At 41.8% G+C, this 14,547-nt stretch overlaps 1 protein-coding gene across 1 annotated transcript in view; it reads left to right on the top strand.

Moving 5' to 3' along the window:
* The window catches only part of Krit1 (KRIT1 ankyrin repeat containing), a 35,734-nt gene extending 29,842 nt beyond the window's left edge, over positions 1-5,892 (top strand). Inside the window, exons 16-17 of the mRNA XM_052173178.1 lie at positions 891-1,007; positions 5,398-5,892. Coding sequence (XP_052029138.1) covers positions 891-1,007; positions 5,398-5,466 — 186 coding nt within the window. The 3' untranslated portion in view covers positions 5,467-5,892. The remainder of the gene's footprint in view (positions 1-890; positions 1,008-5,397) is intronic.
* The last annotated feature ends 8,655 nt before the right edge of the window (positions 5,893-14,547 follow it).

Below are 14,547 nucleotides of genomic sequence, written 5' to 3'. Positions count from 1 at the left end.
TACATATGCATATATATTTATATAGACATCATACATGTCATATATGTGAATGATTTGATATACACATAAGATACACATATATATGATATATACATATACCTATATGTGATGAATGAGAACATCATACTACATAAATCTAAGTCCTACATGTCAACAAAAACAAACTTTTAGAAATAAGAAAAAAATGTATTGATTGCCTACTTAAATGTAGCATTTTTAGGAAAGTATAAGGGTAGCTTATCCTAACATCGTTTCTTAAATATTTCTATTGAATTTAAGAAGAATATAGTCCTAATATTTGTTTTTCTTATTTCTATAATAAATATTAACAATGCAGTACTTATTTTCAGTGTAATGAAATTGCTGAGGTCATCCTGTTAATCCCACTGTGTAATTTTCAGAATTAAATGTACTGTGTATATATTCATGAAAGCTACTGAATATATTCATTACTTTTTAACCTGCATAAAATACTATGCTCCAGGTCTCTAAGAATGGGTGTCTATAAGAATGTGTGTTAGTCGGATATTAACACTGTTATCGTTCATGAGAGTCTCTGAAGTCGGCCTTGTGGATCCTTCAGGCTGTGTGAACTTACTGTGGGTGCTATACAGAGACTTTAAAGGAATGATATCCAGACAATTACATTTAATGATAATTTTAAACACTTAAGTGATAATAAGTGTTGCTGCATTTCTTGTTTAGGGCCTTTGTTGGCATTTTGAGACAAGAGTTTCCTGTAACTGGTCTCTGTTAGCAAGGATAACCCTAGATTTCTAATCTTCAGCTTCCACCTCCCAAGAAGTAGGATTTAACCAGGCATGCAGCACCATGACAGAGTAAGTGTTCCCTTCTGCTCCGTTTTCATCATAGTTTGTAATCTGCTGCAGGCACTGCTCATCAGCCTCAAGTATTGCCGATTTACGTGGCAGCTGGGAGACGCTGGTGCCTGTGTTCAGATCCACAGCATGGAGAACAGAATGAGCTTCATAGTCCACACGAAACAGGCAAGTGCTGGCAAGTTAGCACACTATCCTTTACCAAAGTTCCTTTAGTATTAGATGACAGTGGGATGCCCTTGTCAGTTAAAGGAGCCGGAGACTTGGCAAACTAATATACTGTTTTAAAGCAGTTAAGATCTCCTACACCATTTCCTGTAATTCTGACTCGTTATTCCCCATCTCCTCTTAAAGCTCTCCCCTTTCTTGGCCAGTGTGCTATCTGAACCATTCGCTGTATTCTTGGCATTTCTTAGCCATTGTCAAAATCCTAAGTCAATTCTTCCTCTATCCCCAATTTATTTTTCTTTTTTTAAAACGTTTTTAATTAAAGGAAAATTATATCACTTTCCCTCCCTTTCCTCTCTCCAGTGTCTTCTAGGTACCCTCCTTCCAGGTCCTCCCACTCCACCCCGAGTTGATAGCCTCTTTTTCTTTGATTATTATTGTTACATATATGTGTGTATGTATGTACACACACGTGCACATGTGTATACAAATATATATAAATATAGCCTGCTGAGGCCATTTTTGTTGTTTGTGTGTTTGTGGTTTCTGGGCTAACCGCCCTGCATTGAGCCACCAAAACGGGCCTCATCCCTGGAGAGGCTCAGTCTTCGCTCAGCAGTCGTCAGTTTGCTAGACTAGGTCTTTGTCTAGGAGGGGGTCTTGCCAACATCTCTGCCTTCCATAGTAACGTGTCTACTGACACCGCCATTGTTCTGGTCCTACTTACCCAGCTTTTTCTAGGAGGCTATTTCACAGTGTGTGGTCAGAGTCTGGTATTCTGCTCTGTGATCTTCCACCTTCTCTTCTGCAGTGCTCCCTGAGCCGTGGATCTAGGAGCCATAGTGCAGATATTGTCAGTTGGCACTGGGCTTCTCCATGACCCATTGATCTCTGCCTTGTGTCCAGTGTAGTTTTCTGTGGAGTTCTCCATCTGCTGTGAGGAGAGGCTTCTTTGGTGAGGGGTGGCTGTACACTTGTCTGTGGGTATAAGGATGAGATTCAGAATGGAGTAAGGAATTATACTTGTCTGGCAGAATGGATGTTCTACGTCCATGATTTGACTAGCTGTGGGAAACTGGCTAGGGTTCTAGTACTAGACATGATTTCCCTCTTGTACCTTAGGTCCAATTAGACAGTTATTATCACTGGACTGTAAATGCTGTTTACTGCTCCTTTATGCATTCCTTGCCATACTGGTAGTTGCCATGGCTCATGGGTGCCGTGCAGCTGGATAGGACTGCTTGACTGCTTCCTTGGCAGCTCTCATAGTATTTTCTGAAACCATGAAAGCTACACCCCATGAAAGAGGCTTTCAGGTGAGACCTATCTCAAAATAGCCAACTCTTGGGTCCTAAATTCTCTGTCTTTATCAGTAAGGGACTGCCTTCAGCCTCAACCCAGAGAGACAGCCAAGGACTCTGTCAGTAGTCTATATTTGGGGAGTCACCTGCATTTCCTGTCCAACCATTGTAGGAGGTTTCTCATTCCTAGTATGTGGGGAGCTGTGTTTGTGTGTGTGTGTGTGTGTGTGTGCGCGCGCGCGCGCGTGCGCGCATGTATGCATGTGTGTGTGTATACACTTATTTGTGTATAATTTTAGGTCAGTATAAAGTAATATGATTCCTTGAGGCTTTATCTTGCCCCTCCTCCATCCTTCTGTGTTGACCCCCCTCCCTACTCCTCTGTCCCCTCTGATTAGTTTTTGTTTGAAGTTGATTCTGTCAGATCTTAGGATAGCAGCACCTGCTTGCTCCTTTATCCCATTTTCTTGGAGTACTTTTTTCTCTTTTACTTTAGTCTCTATCTTTAACGCTAAAATGATTTTCTTCTAACAACTCATAGATGGATTATGTTTCTTAATCCAAGCTTGTCCGTTTCTTTTGATTTTGATGACTTAAGGCCAATAGTGTTTAGTAATTACTGAAAGGTAGATTGTAGATTGTAGTCATCTTGATCTTTTTTGCTGGTTTGTGATCTTAGTTGTATTTTGTCTCTCCCCATCCTCACCCTGCCCCTCAGGGTCTCTTGATTTTACCTATTCTTCTCTTAGGTTCAAAGCATTGCTTCGATACTCTATTTAGTGTTTTTGTTGTAGTCGGATATGAATTTTTATAGGCTGTTTGGATCATGAAAGCTGTTCTTTCTTTGACAACTATGGTAGATAGTTTTGCTGGTTACAGTAGGCTAGTTTTGCAATTGTTGTCTGTCTTTTAGAATTTGAAGTGCATTCCTCTAGGCTTGTATAGCTTTTAGAGTTTCCATTGGGAAATCAGTGTTGTTCTGATGGGTTATCTTATATATGTGACTTGTGAGGGTGGTGGTTGTTGTAGTGGTTGTTGTTGCTTTCTCTTTTGTAATGTATACTTAGTGTTGTAACTGTGATATACTTTTGGATGCTTCTTTCTTGATCTTACTTATTTGGTGTTCTGTGTCTGTCTTGTATCTGTAGCTGTGTCTTTAGTTTGGGCAAGTTTCCGTGTGTCATCTTGTTAAGAACTGGTTTGTCAGTGATTGCCCTAGGATTCTTTTTCCTCTTCTATGCCTGTAATTCAAAGATTTGATCTTTTGCTAGCGTTCTACATTTCCTGTATATTTCTTTTCTATGCTTTTTCATTTTTTTTTATTTTTCATTTATTTAGTCTAGATCCTTTCATATTCCAGTCCAGGTAGGTATCTGTCATCTGCTTGACTCAGATTGATTCTACTTGTTAAACTTTCCCTGAGTTTTCTCGTTGGCGTAGAGTTTTTCCATTACATCTTGATCTCAGCTTGTGTTCTCATTAATGTTTCTCTTTATTCAATTTCAGTTTACAAATCCTGAGTTATTTTTATTGTTCTCAGCCGTGTATATTTTCTTGGGCAGCACTCGTGTTTATTGTCATCCTCTTGAAGTTCAATAAATTATTTGTACCTTCTTTTAATTCCTTGAATTCTTTGCTAATGTTTATGATTATCCTTTTAGTCTTCTGTCCTGAGGTTCATCTAAGTAGTTCTCATTACAGAACACTTAGGACTAAGGGGTTTGATGGGAGACATGCTGTTTTAGCCAGTCAAGCTGTCTTGTTTTTGCCATTTGACCTGGGTGTGTGGACTCCTATGTTGGCTGTGTGTCTGCTGAGATAATATGGCTTTCCTTAGATTGGACCATGGGGCAGATATGTGCTCTAAAGTAGGCCAAGTAAGCTGGTGGGTAAGCTATTTAACTGAACCGGAGAAAGATGACTCTGAACCTACAGGGCTGGGGCTAGGCCAGGCAAAGGGAATTCTTTTTTTTTTTTTTTTTCTTATTCGATATACTTTTTATTTACATTTCAAATGATTTCCCCTTTTCTAGCCCCCCACTCCCCGAAAGTCCCATAAGCCCCCTTCCCTCCCCTGTTCTCCCACCCACCCCTTCCCACTTCCCTGTTCTGGTTTTGCCCTGTACTGCTACACTGAGTCTTTCTAGAACAAGGGGCCACTCCTCCGTTCTTCTTGTACCTCATTTGATGTGTGGATTATGTTTTGGGTATTCCAGTTTTCTAGGTTAATATCCACTTATTAGTGAGTGCATACCATAATTGATCTTTTGAGACTGGGTTACCTCACTTAGTATGATGTTCTCCAGCTCCTTCCATTTGCCTAAGAATTTCATGAATTCATTGTTTCTAATGGCTGAATAGTACTCCACTGTGTATATAATACCACATTTTTTGTATCCATTCTTCTGTTGAGGGATACCTGGGATCTTTCCAGCTTCTGGCTATTATAAATAGGGCTGCTATAAACATAGTGGAACATGTATCCTTATTACATGCTGGGGAATCCTCTGGGTATATGCCCAGGAGTGGTATAGCAGGATCTTCTGGAAGTGAGGTGCTCAGTTTTCGGAGGAGCCGCCAGACTGATTTCCAGAGTGGTTGTACTAATTTGCAACCCCACCAGCAGTGGAGCAACCCCACCAGTAGTGGAGGAGTATTCCTCTTTCTCCACATCCTGCCAACACCTGCTGTCTCCTGAATTTTTAATCTTAGCCACTCTGGTGTAAAGTGAAATCTCAGGGTTGTTTTGATTTGCATTTCCCTAATGACTAATGAAGTTGAACATTTTTTAAGATGCTTCTCCACCATCCGAAGTTCTTCAGGTAAAAATTCTTTAACTCTGTACCCCATTTTTTAATAGGGTTATTTGGTTTTCTGGCAAAGGGAATTCTTAAATGAAAAGGGTTCACACATACAGTCTTAAGTTTGTGGGTTTGCAGATGTGTCAGATATGCCCAATTTCTTGACATTCTGTCTCTTCCTAATAAAGTTAACCTTTCCAATAGGTTTGAAAATACCCACTACAATATATGTCTTTTAAGCTTTTTATGTGTTTCATATTTGATGTTAACGTATGTTTTATTTTGTAGGCTGGTCTTGTGGTAAAGCTGCTAATGAAGTTAAATGGACAACTAATGCCCTCTGAAAGAAATTCATGAGAAGAATTTTGAGTTTGAGTACAAACCACCACATTTTGTAATATAGAATTTTTTCCATGAAAGATTTCCGAAAATATGACTTAACAAAGCATGTAGTCTCATGTAGTATGTATATGCTGTTACATATATTGTACAGAATCTGTACTCATGTTTGGTGTGTAATATACCACTTAGTTTTGTATGATATGCTCATAAGCTCTTCTAATTTTTGAGAGAAACACATAAAAATAGAGCAGCGGTCTGTATTATATTAGACAAAATAGTAAGCTTTATAAAAAGTTATTTTTGGTAAATAGTAAAGAATTTAGTGTGGAATGTGATGAAATTAAAATATAGCTTTGATATAATTTTGTGTGTTACTTCAAAATATTCTGAAACCCAACATGATTTGAATAAATAAACATATTTTGTACTTATATCTATAAACCTGTCTCAAAGTGTTTTTAAACATCTACATTAAGGACGTCTCTACCACAAGATGGCTTCCCCCAAAGGGCTGCTGCTGCGCCCCTTGCTGCGGTCCTAGTGTCTTCGCACACTGAGGAGTCCAGACGCTCACTCCCTCACAGCTTTTCATCTTCTAGATGGACCAAGGATGGCTTGGGAATAATTTCTTAATTTTATATTTCACATCTAATTAAATTAGACCACTGGCTGTCATGTCAGAGCACACATACAAGCAGATAATTTTTATGTCATTTTCTACTCTTAATGTTAACGTTCTATTCTAAATGACACTATGTGAAAGCCTTATTAACACTAGATTGTGTGGTTAAGTGAGGCTAACAGGAAAGTCCTTTGCTCTGTTACGTACATACTTTTGATTCTGTATAACCAGTTCCTGGGTAATTTGAGCTACTTTAGACCTTACCATTGGCTAGTATGCTCTTGAATCTCAACTCTAAATCTTGAGCCTCAATTTTTCCCTGAATTCCAGATCTTAATTTCAAGCTCCTGTTATTAAAGCTCCTCTTAATATGGGCTATAAATGATTCTGTTTTCATCATATTTACAAGCAGAATTGTTTCCCCCAGTTATTTCTTGTTTGGTTAATGGCATCAGATTACATCCATTTACGTAGCTGTGAAATCTCCAAGTGGTCTTCAACTTTTTTTTTGCCTTCTTTGTTGTATACATTGGTTTATTGCATGTAATTTAATGTCTTATAGGGCCTTTCCCATTCCCTTCCTAGTTGTACTGCAGCCACCAGAGTTGAGGTCCTTGCCATTGTTACCTTGGCTGTAGCCTGACACAGGCTCTGCAGTGCCTTTCTGCTTCACCAGCGCTGTTTATCATATCTGTTCACTGTGTATTAACACAAATACTCTTCATGATTCATGTATTAGTCAAGGTTCCGTAGAACAAAACTGATGAAAGGAAATGTAAATTACAAAGGGATTTATAGTTTGACTTATGTGAGAAGAGTTGGGTAGTCTAGCCATGTCTGAGCATACTGGAAAGGCTGAAAACACAGTAGCTGCCTAGTCTGCAGAGCTGGATCCCTCGGCAGTACAAAGTACCCATGAAGGCCCGGAGGACTCCGAGAGCACTTCCGGTCTTAGGTCAGGTAGAACGGCTCAAGGAGCTGGGTTCTGATACCGGCGAAGGATCACAGCTACAGAAGTAGCAGCAGCAGGGTAGATTCACTCACTGGCCAGAAGCGAAGGCAAGTACGCCAACACTGCTTTATCTGTGGATGATTCCGTGTGGTGTGGAGGAAAGACTTCTCACCTCAGCCCTCCTGTAACCTCACAGGTCCACGCAGCAGACCATCTCGTTATATTCAGAATCTAATTCTAAATTTCATACTACTGAACGTGAGGCCTTTTGAAAAACATTATATTTATTCTTTCACAGTTTCCTATGTATTTAATACATCGATTACTCTCACCACCACCCTTACCTCTCTCACACTCCTGTCATTCTCCCCTCCTTCCTACAGATGTTTTTTTTACCATATTTGTGTATTTTGGTTTTGTTCTGTGAATCAGAACTGTCTGTGACCATGGGTATGGAACTATCCAGTAGAGACTGGTGGGCTCATCAGTGGGATCACATGGAAACAATGACTCAGTCCCTCAGTATCCAATAAATAGTTCACCAATCCATCCCTGGCTATTGAGAGGATTCATCTTGTACAGGCCCTGTGCCGAGAGCCGGAGCTACTGTAAGTGCGTGGGTACAGTGCTGTGCCATCTGCCCAGATCTTAGTTTGCTGCCATTGTCTCTGTCTTCCAGCTTTCACATTACTTCTGCTTCTTGCGGTATTCCCTGAGCCTTAAAGGTGGTGGTGTAAATGTCCTACTCAGGTCTGAGCTCTTACCTGCCACCTGTTCTCAGCACCTTGCGCAGCCGAGAATCTCTTCCTTCATTACTGTTTATTGTGAAGAGACGTTTCTCTAATTAAGGCTGAGAGTAGTATTTCTGTGTGTGTTGTTCCAGGTTGCTCCTCTGTTGTCCTGATACAACACTGACCAAAAGCAAACCGGGGAGAAGAGGGTGTGTTTGAGCTTGCAGGAACCTGGAAGCGGGAACTAAAGCACAGACTATTTAGGAGCGCTGCTTACTGGCTTGCTCATCTAACTAGGACACATAGCCCACCTGCCTAGGGATGGTTCTACCCATAGTGAGCTGGACCCCTCTACGTCAATTAGCAGTGCCCCACAGACGTGGCCACAGATCACTTTGAGGGAGGTGGCTTTTCATTTGAGGTTCCCTCTTGCTGAGTATTGTCAAGTTAGCAACCAAGATTAGCTATCACTTATATAAACCCGGAGGCTTAGAAGGCAGTTTACCCCAGTTCATCTTGGGTGAACAACAGGAGGAAGTTACCATTCCCAACAGTCTACGACCTGCCCAGCCATAAATTTTTAACTGGATTTACAATACTAAACACAGATTCCCTCCTACAGAGCAAGCCTTAAATTCAACCAGAGTGGTCTGTTGAACCTGTAACGACCATTACCACTAGTGAATTGGTATTGTAGTCTACTGGGTTCATAGATGGAAGCGTCTATTGATGCTTTTCCACCCCCCGCACCCTGCATAGAACCTGACAGCATTAAGAAAGCAAACAGCGGGAAGGACACATCCAGCTTGGTTTCTACCTTACAACAAAGGTGTGTTGCCTTCACTAATAGGGTCTTACCATCAAGTTCTGGTGGACAGCCAGGAGGCACAGATAGGCCTGTATTGTTTGAGGGCTTTTGGAGCCACCTGTCCAACAACTCAAAGGGAGACATTACACCTGGCACTAGCATTTATGTTTATTAATCAGTGGCTTCTAGGAGCAGCAGTATCTAGCCAAGCAGGGTATTTTATAACTTTTTTTTTTACTTGTATATATGAATTGGCTTACAAAATAGGTTTCCATATAGCCTTCTCATACTTTGATTAACCTTCCTCATGTCCCCCTTCCTCCCACACTCTTCCCTGCTTAAACCTTTCCATCCCCATTTCTACTGTTACGGTACCCATGTTGTAACCCCTGATACCCTCTTTCCATAGCCCCTTTCTAGTGTCCTGGCTTCTACAGGTGCTCCAAGTTAAACCCAGTTCAGGCTATGATCCACAAATCAGAGAAAAATTTGGCATTTGTAGTTTCTGAATCTGGGTTACTTCATGAGGTACAATTTTCCAGTTCCATTCATTAACCTTCAATTTTCATAATTTAACTTTACAGATGAATAGAATTCCATTGTGTGTATGTGTGTATGGGTGGATGGTTGAATGGATGGATGGAGAGAGAGATAGGTAGATAACATTTTCATTTCCTGTTTATCTGTTGATGAACTGTCCCATTTCCTGTGCATTGTCAAGAGCAGCAGTGAACATGAATGACCATACATGCCTTTAGAAGGATAGAGAATCCTGTGGGATATATGCCCAGGAGTGGTACAGCTAGCACATGGAAATTCTACTTCTAGCTTCCCAAAGAACTCACACTGATCTCTGCAGAGGCTGCACCAGTCTGTGCTCTCTACCCATCAATGAACAATTGTTCCTCTTTCTCCTTCCAAAGTTTTAATTTTCATTTGCCAAGTGACTAACGGAACCTTTTTCTTTAATTTGTCATATATGAGGTTTTTATATACAGTCAGTGTGCACTGTAACAGTATATATAAAAGTCAATTAAGTTCATCTACAATGGTAACCTAGCTACACAGCACATCTGACACGATTGCCCAGATGAAAAGGGAAGGCATTGGCTTGCAATAACTTGTAACCATTTTGGATTCTGAAAATGTTCACATATCTATGAATGTGGAACTTTTTTAAGTGTTTAGCAGCCATACATATTTTTCCTTTTGAGAAATCTCTCTCTATTCAGATAAATTGGGCTACTTGTTTTCTTGGTGTTTTGTTTTTTGAGTTGCATTCTTAATAGTAATCCTGTTGGACATAGAGCTAGTACAGACTTGCTCTCATCCCATAGCCTGTAGGCTACCTCTTCCCTTGACTGCCCACTTCCTTTTCTATCATCAGCTTCCATCAGTGGCCATATATCCTGCGCAACCAGAGTCCCACTGACGGAAGTCCTTATCTACAGCCATAGCTTGTATACAGATCCTACTTTTTCTACTAGTAGTTTCAGATTGTCTGCAGCATTCTTCAGTCAATATGGAGCTGGGTTTTGTGCAGGGTTGGAAATAATCAAGGAGTTTCAGTCCTTCTGTACATAGACTTCAGTTTTCCTAGCACCACTCATTGAAGATGCTGTTTTCTTTTTCAAAAATTAAGTGGCCCTAATAGTATGACTTAGTCTGGGTCTTCTCTTTCACTGAGTTAAAGGCATTTTTATGCCAGTACCACACTGATTTTTTTTTTGTTGTTGTTGTTTTGCTTTGCTTTTGTTTAGTGTGGTTTTTCAAGACAGGGTTTCTCTTTGCAGCCCTAGCTGTCCTAGAACTTGCTCTGTAAATCAGGCTGGCCTCAAACTCAGAGATCCTCCTGCTTCTGCTAGGATTAAAGATGTGTGCCACCAGCTGGCACCATACTGTTTTATATTAATGTGGTTCTGTAGTATATCTTGAAATCAGATGTGGTGGTTTGAATGAGAAAAGCCCCATTGACTTAAATTTGAATGTTTGGTTGCCATTTGGTAAAACTGTTTAGGAAGAATTGGGAGATATAGGCTTGTTGGAGGAGGTGTGTCAGGCCCAGACCCCTCCCTGCCTCCTACTAATAAATCAGATGGAAGCTCTCAGCTTACCGGTCATGTGAGCACTTGCCAGTGTCATGTCTGATATACACAACGGCTGTGGATTTTTATATGTTAATCTTGTATACTGCCATTTTGATGAAAAGTATATATCAGCTCTAGTGTCCTGGTGAAACTTCAGGCTTTCCTATGTGTAGTATTGTATCACCAGCTGACAGTGATACTTGACTTTGTTTCCCAGTCATATCTTTTTTTATTTCCTTCTCTTGTCATGTTGCTGTATCTTGAACCTCAGACACTGTTTTAAATAGGAGTAGAATAGACAGCCTCATATTGTCCCTGATTTTAATAGAATTGCCTCACATCTTTCTCCACTGATCATTGCATTGACTATGGGTCATATGTAGCTTTTATTGGACTGAGGTATCATCCCTCTACCGCATTCTCTCTATGGGTTTATCAAAGGATACATTTTCACTGTGAACTGTATTTACTCATAACCGCCCAAATTCCTTCAGTTGATAAGTAAGCAGACAGGCATATCCATACATGCAATAGAATACTACTCAAAAAGGAATAAACAGTTGATGAACAATGTGGGTATGAAGTTCCAGTTCACTAGCTGAATAAGCCAGACTCAAAAGGTTATAGTTAGTGTTCCTTTTAGGGAACATTAGGGAAAGATAAAAACTAAAGGGCAAACATAATCCACACATCAAATGAGGTACAAGAAGAAAGGAGGAGTGGCCCCTTGTTCTGGAAAGACTCAGTGAAGCAGTATTCGGCAAAACCAGAACGGGGAAGTGTGAAGGGGTGGGTGGGAGGACAGGGGGAGAGAAGGGGGCTTATGGGACTTTCGGGGAGTGGGGGGGCTAGAAAAGGGGAAATCATTTGAAATGTAAATAAAAAATATATCGAATAAACAAAAACAAAAACCAAAAAACAAAAAACTAAAGGGCAGACGGTATGTAGCGGTTACTAGATGTGAACAATGGCTGTCATTTCAAATGATTTCCCCTTTCTTCCCCCCCCCCCCCGAAAATCCCATAAGCCATCTCCCCTCCCCCCCCCCCCCCGTTCCCCAGTCAACCCCCTCCTGCTTCCCTGTCCTGGTATTCCCCTACAGTGCAACATCCAGCCTTTCCAGGACCAAGGGCCTCTCCTCCCTTTGATGTCCAACAAGGCCATCCTCTGCTGAAAACTGTTAAATAAGTTGTGTGCTGTCCCTCCTGCAGAGCTGCAAACCTCTTCAGCATCTTGGGTCCTCTCTCCATTGGGGACCCTATTCTCATTCTATTGGTTGGCTGTGAGCCATGGGTGTTTTGATCAAACCAGCCAAAGAGTACACATGGAGCGTCCCACAGCTCCAGCTAGGTATGTAGCAGAAGATGACCATTTCAGACATCAATGAGAGATGACATTAGTCTTATACTCGATTCCCTAGAATAGTCGGGAATGCAAGTCAGGAAACTGAGGGGAGTAAGGGGGGGGGGGGGCGGTGAGCAGGGGAAGGGGGGATGGGATGGGATAGGGCGTTTTCGGTGGGGTGACATGGAAAGGGGTTAACATTTGAAATGTAAATAAAGCAAATATCTAATAAAAAAAAAGTTATGTGCTGTCCTGTGGCTCACCTCCGATCCCCTAAATCAGATCGCTAGGGCTGCAAGATCTCCTAAGGAGAGGATAGTCAACCAGCAAGCTGCCACAGAGACGGTTGCTGGGCCCACCTAGTACCCCTTGCGACCAAAGCCAGCTCATAAACGCCAGGGGGAGGCGGGACACAACTGAGCCTGCGCAACCTCCATCGCCACAATCACAGACATTCGCGCGCGGGGGCGCCCCCTGCCGGCTTCGGAGCGCCACGGACAGGCTCCGCGGGACTGATCTAAGGACTGAGCCCAGGCCAGGTTCTTTTCCAGCCTTGGCATCCGGCATCTCGCAGCACCTGCAGCGGTGCACATCATCCTCCCTTCACGCTGCCAGCCCACCGCTTCTAGTGCTTGCATTCTGTCCCACGCTGCCTTAGCCGCCGCTCAGCGATCTTCTCCCTACACCGGTCGAAGCAATTTGTCGATGTCACTATCTGAAAAAGTCTTGTAGTTACCTGGATGTCCACGTCGTTCAGATAGGTAACAAATTACCGGAGTATCTTCAACTCTACTAACACTTGTTAAAAGATAGTTTGATTTCATTTTTGCTTATCTAATTGGCAATGTGTTTTAAAATAGGACTTAATGCTCATGAAAACGAAGATTTTTCTCAAAAACATTTTTAGAGTGTTATTTAGCTATATATTTCAGCCTTGACAACATTTGTGGGACAGAGTACATGTGCGGCGGGGGTGGGGTGGGGTGGTGCACAGGGAAAGAGAACTCACATGTGGAGGTCAGAGGACAAGTTGCTGCAGGCGTATTTGACCTCCTTTCACCGTATGGGTCCCAGACATCAAACTCGGGGCTGTCAGTCAAACGCCTTTACCAGTCAAGCCATCTCACTGGGTAACTGAGAGCAACGCCTTCAGTGGAATACTTTGAGAGCTAGTAAAACATGTTTTTCAGATACTTGTATTCAAATAACCTGGCTCACTACCATAACGACAATGTTAACAGGCTTCTCTACTTGGTAAGGTAGTCGCTGGAACAATGGCTGGGACTAGGGAGCTGCCTTGTAATCTCACTTAATTTCCATCAGAATAGATACATGTTACTAGTGTTTACCTTATGGGAAAATGCCAGATATTAAGGTTTCCCCTCACCCTGGAGGGAAAAAGCATGTTAGACCACCACCTGTTACTTCTGAGAAGCTGTAGAAGACACCTTATTTGCTTTTCCAGCACTTCATTTTCCTTTGGGGTATCCTATCCCTCTATACGAGTGATTCTTAATCTGTGTGCTGGGTTCTCTTTGGGGGTCAAAGGAGTCACCTAAGACCATTGGTAAGCAGAGTTATTTACATTACAATTCACAACAGTAGCAAAATTACAGTTACGAAGTAGCCTCCAAAAGAATTTTATACTTGGGGGGTCACCACAACATGAGGAACTATATAGTAAAGAGTCGCATTAGGAAGGCTGAAACCACTGCTCTATACTACAGACATTTGTGATTCCCGGGAGGCAGATGCTACCTCAGGCTTAGGCTGAACCACGCAGCTGGATTGAAAAAGCATTCTTCCGGTTCCTAGCTACAGTCATAGGGTCAGTCTTGGACATGTGACCTTGGACAGTGGAAAGGAAGCTTTGGCCTCTGGCTCACTTACCCTCACTTTGAGACACTGCAGTCCTTGTTGTTTTAAAAAAAAGCTTTGAGTAACTGGGCTATAGTTCAAAGTTCCTGCACACCAAAGAAATCAATCACCAAAATGAGATGACAAGGTCTCAAGGGAAGCACACACAAGACTCCTATCACAGGCATACCTTGATTCCAGGAGCCAATAAACATATCCATGTATATTGTTACAATGTTTACATTAATTAAGCAGAAACAGCTTACATGCCCATCAATGGATGAATGGATAAATATGATTCATATCCACATTGGACTTTGATTCCACTATATGAAAATTATAACATTTCCAGGAAAATGAAAGGTAAGAGCAAAACATGAAGTTTGTGTGATGTAATTTAGTATCATCTGTGGATTCTCGACTTTAACCTGTATGTATGTTTAAGTGCGGGTCATGAAAGTAGAAAGACAATCACAGAGGGCAGGATGAGAATTTGAGGGAAGAAGAGGAGAAAAGCAAACGGAGGGAGGAGGTGATGAAATACACGGACCATGAGAGTGGGGGAGGGGATTCAGGTAGGCAGAGGTGCGGTGCGAAAGAGTAAAGGGGGTGGAAGAGAGGAGAAAGGCGAGAGTAAGGACAGCACAGCGTGGAGCTGGGATGCAGCTCAGTGAAGTGGCTTGCTAGCATGCATA

The sequence above is a fragment of the Apodemus sylvaticus genome, chromosome 2 (assembly GCF_947179515.1).
Source record: "Apodemus sylvaticus chromosome 2, mApoSyl1.1, whole genome shotgun sequence".
NCBI classification, from domain to species: domain Eukaryota; kingdom Metazoa; phylum Chordata; class Mammalia; order Rodentia; family Muridae; genus Apodemus; species Apodemus sylvaticus.
Note: the sequence above shows the minus strand (reverse complement) of the source record. Positions and strands in the feature narration are given on the sequence as shown.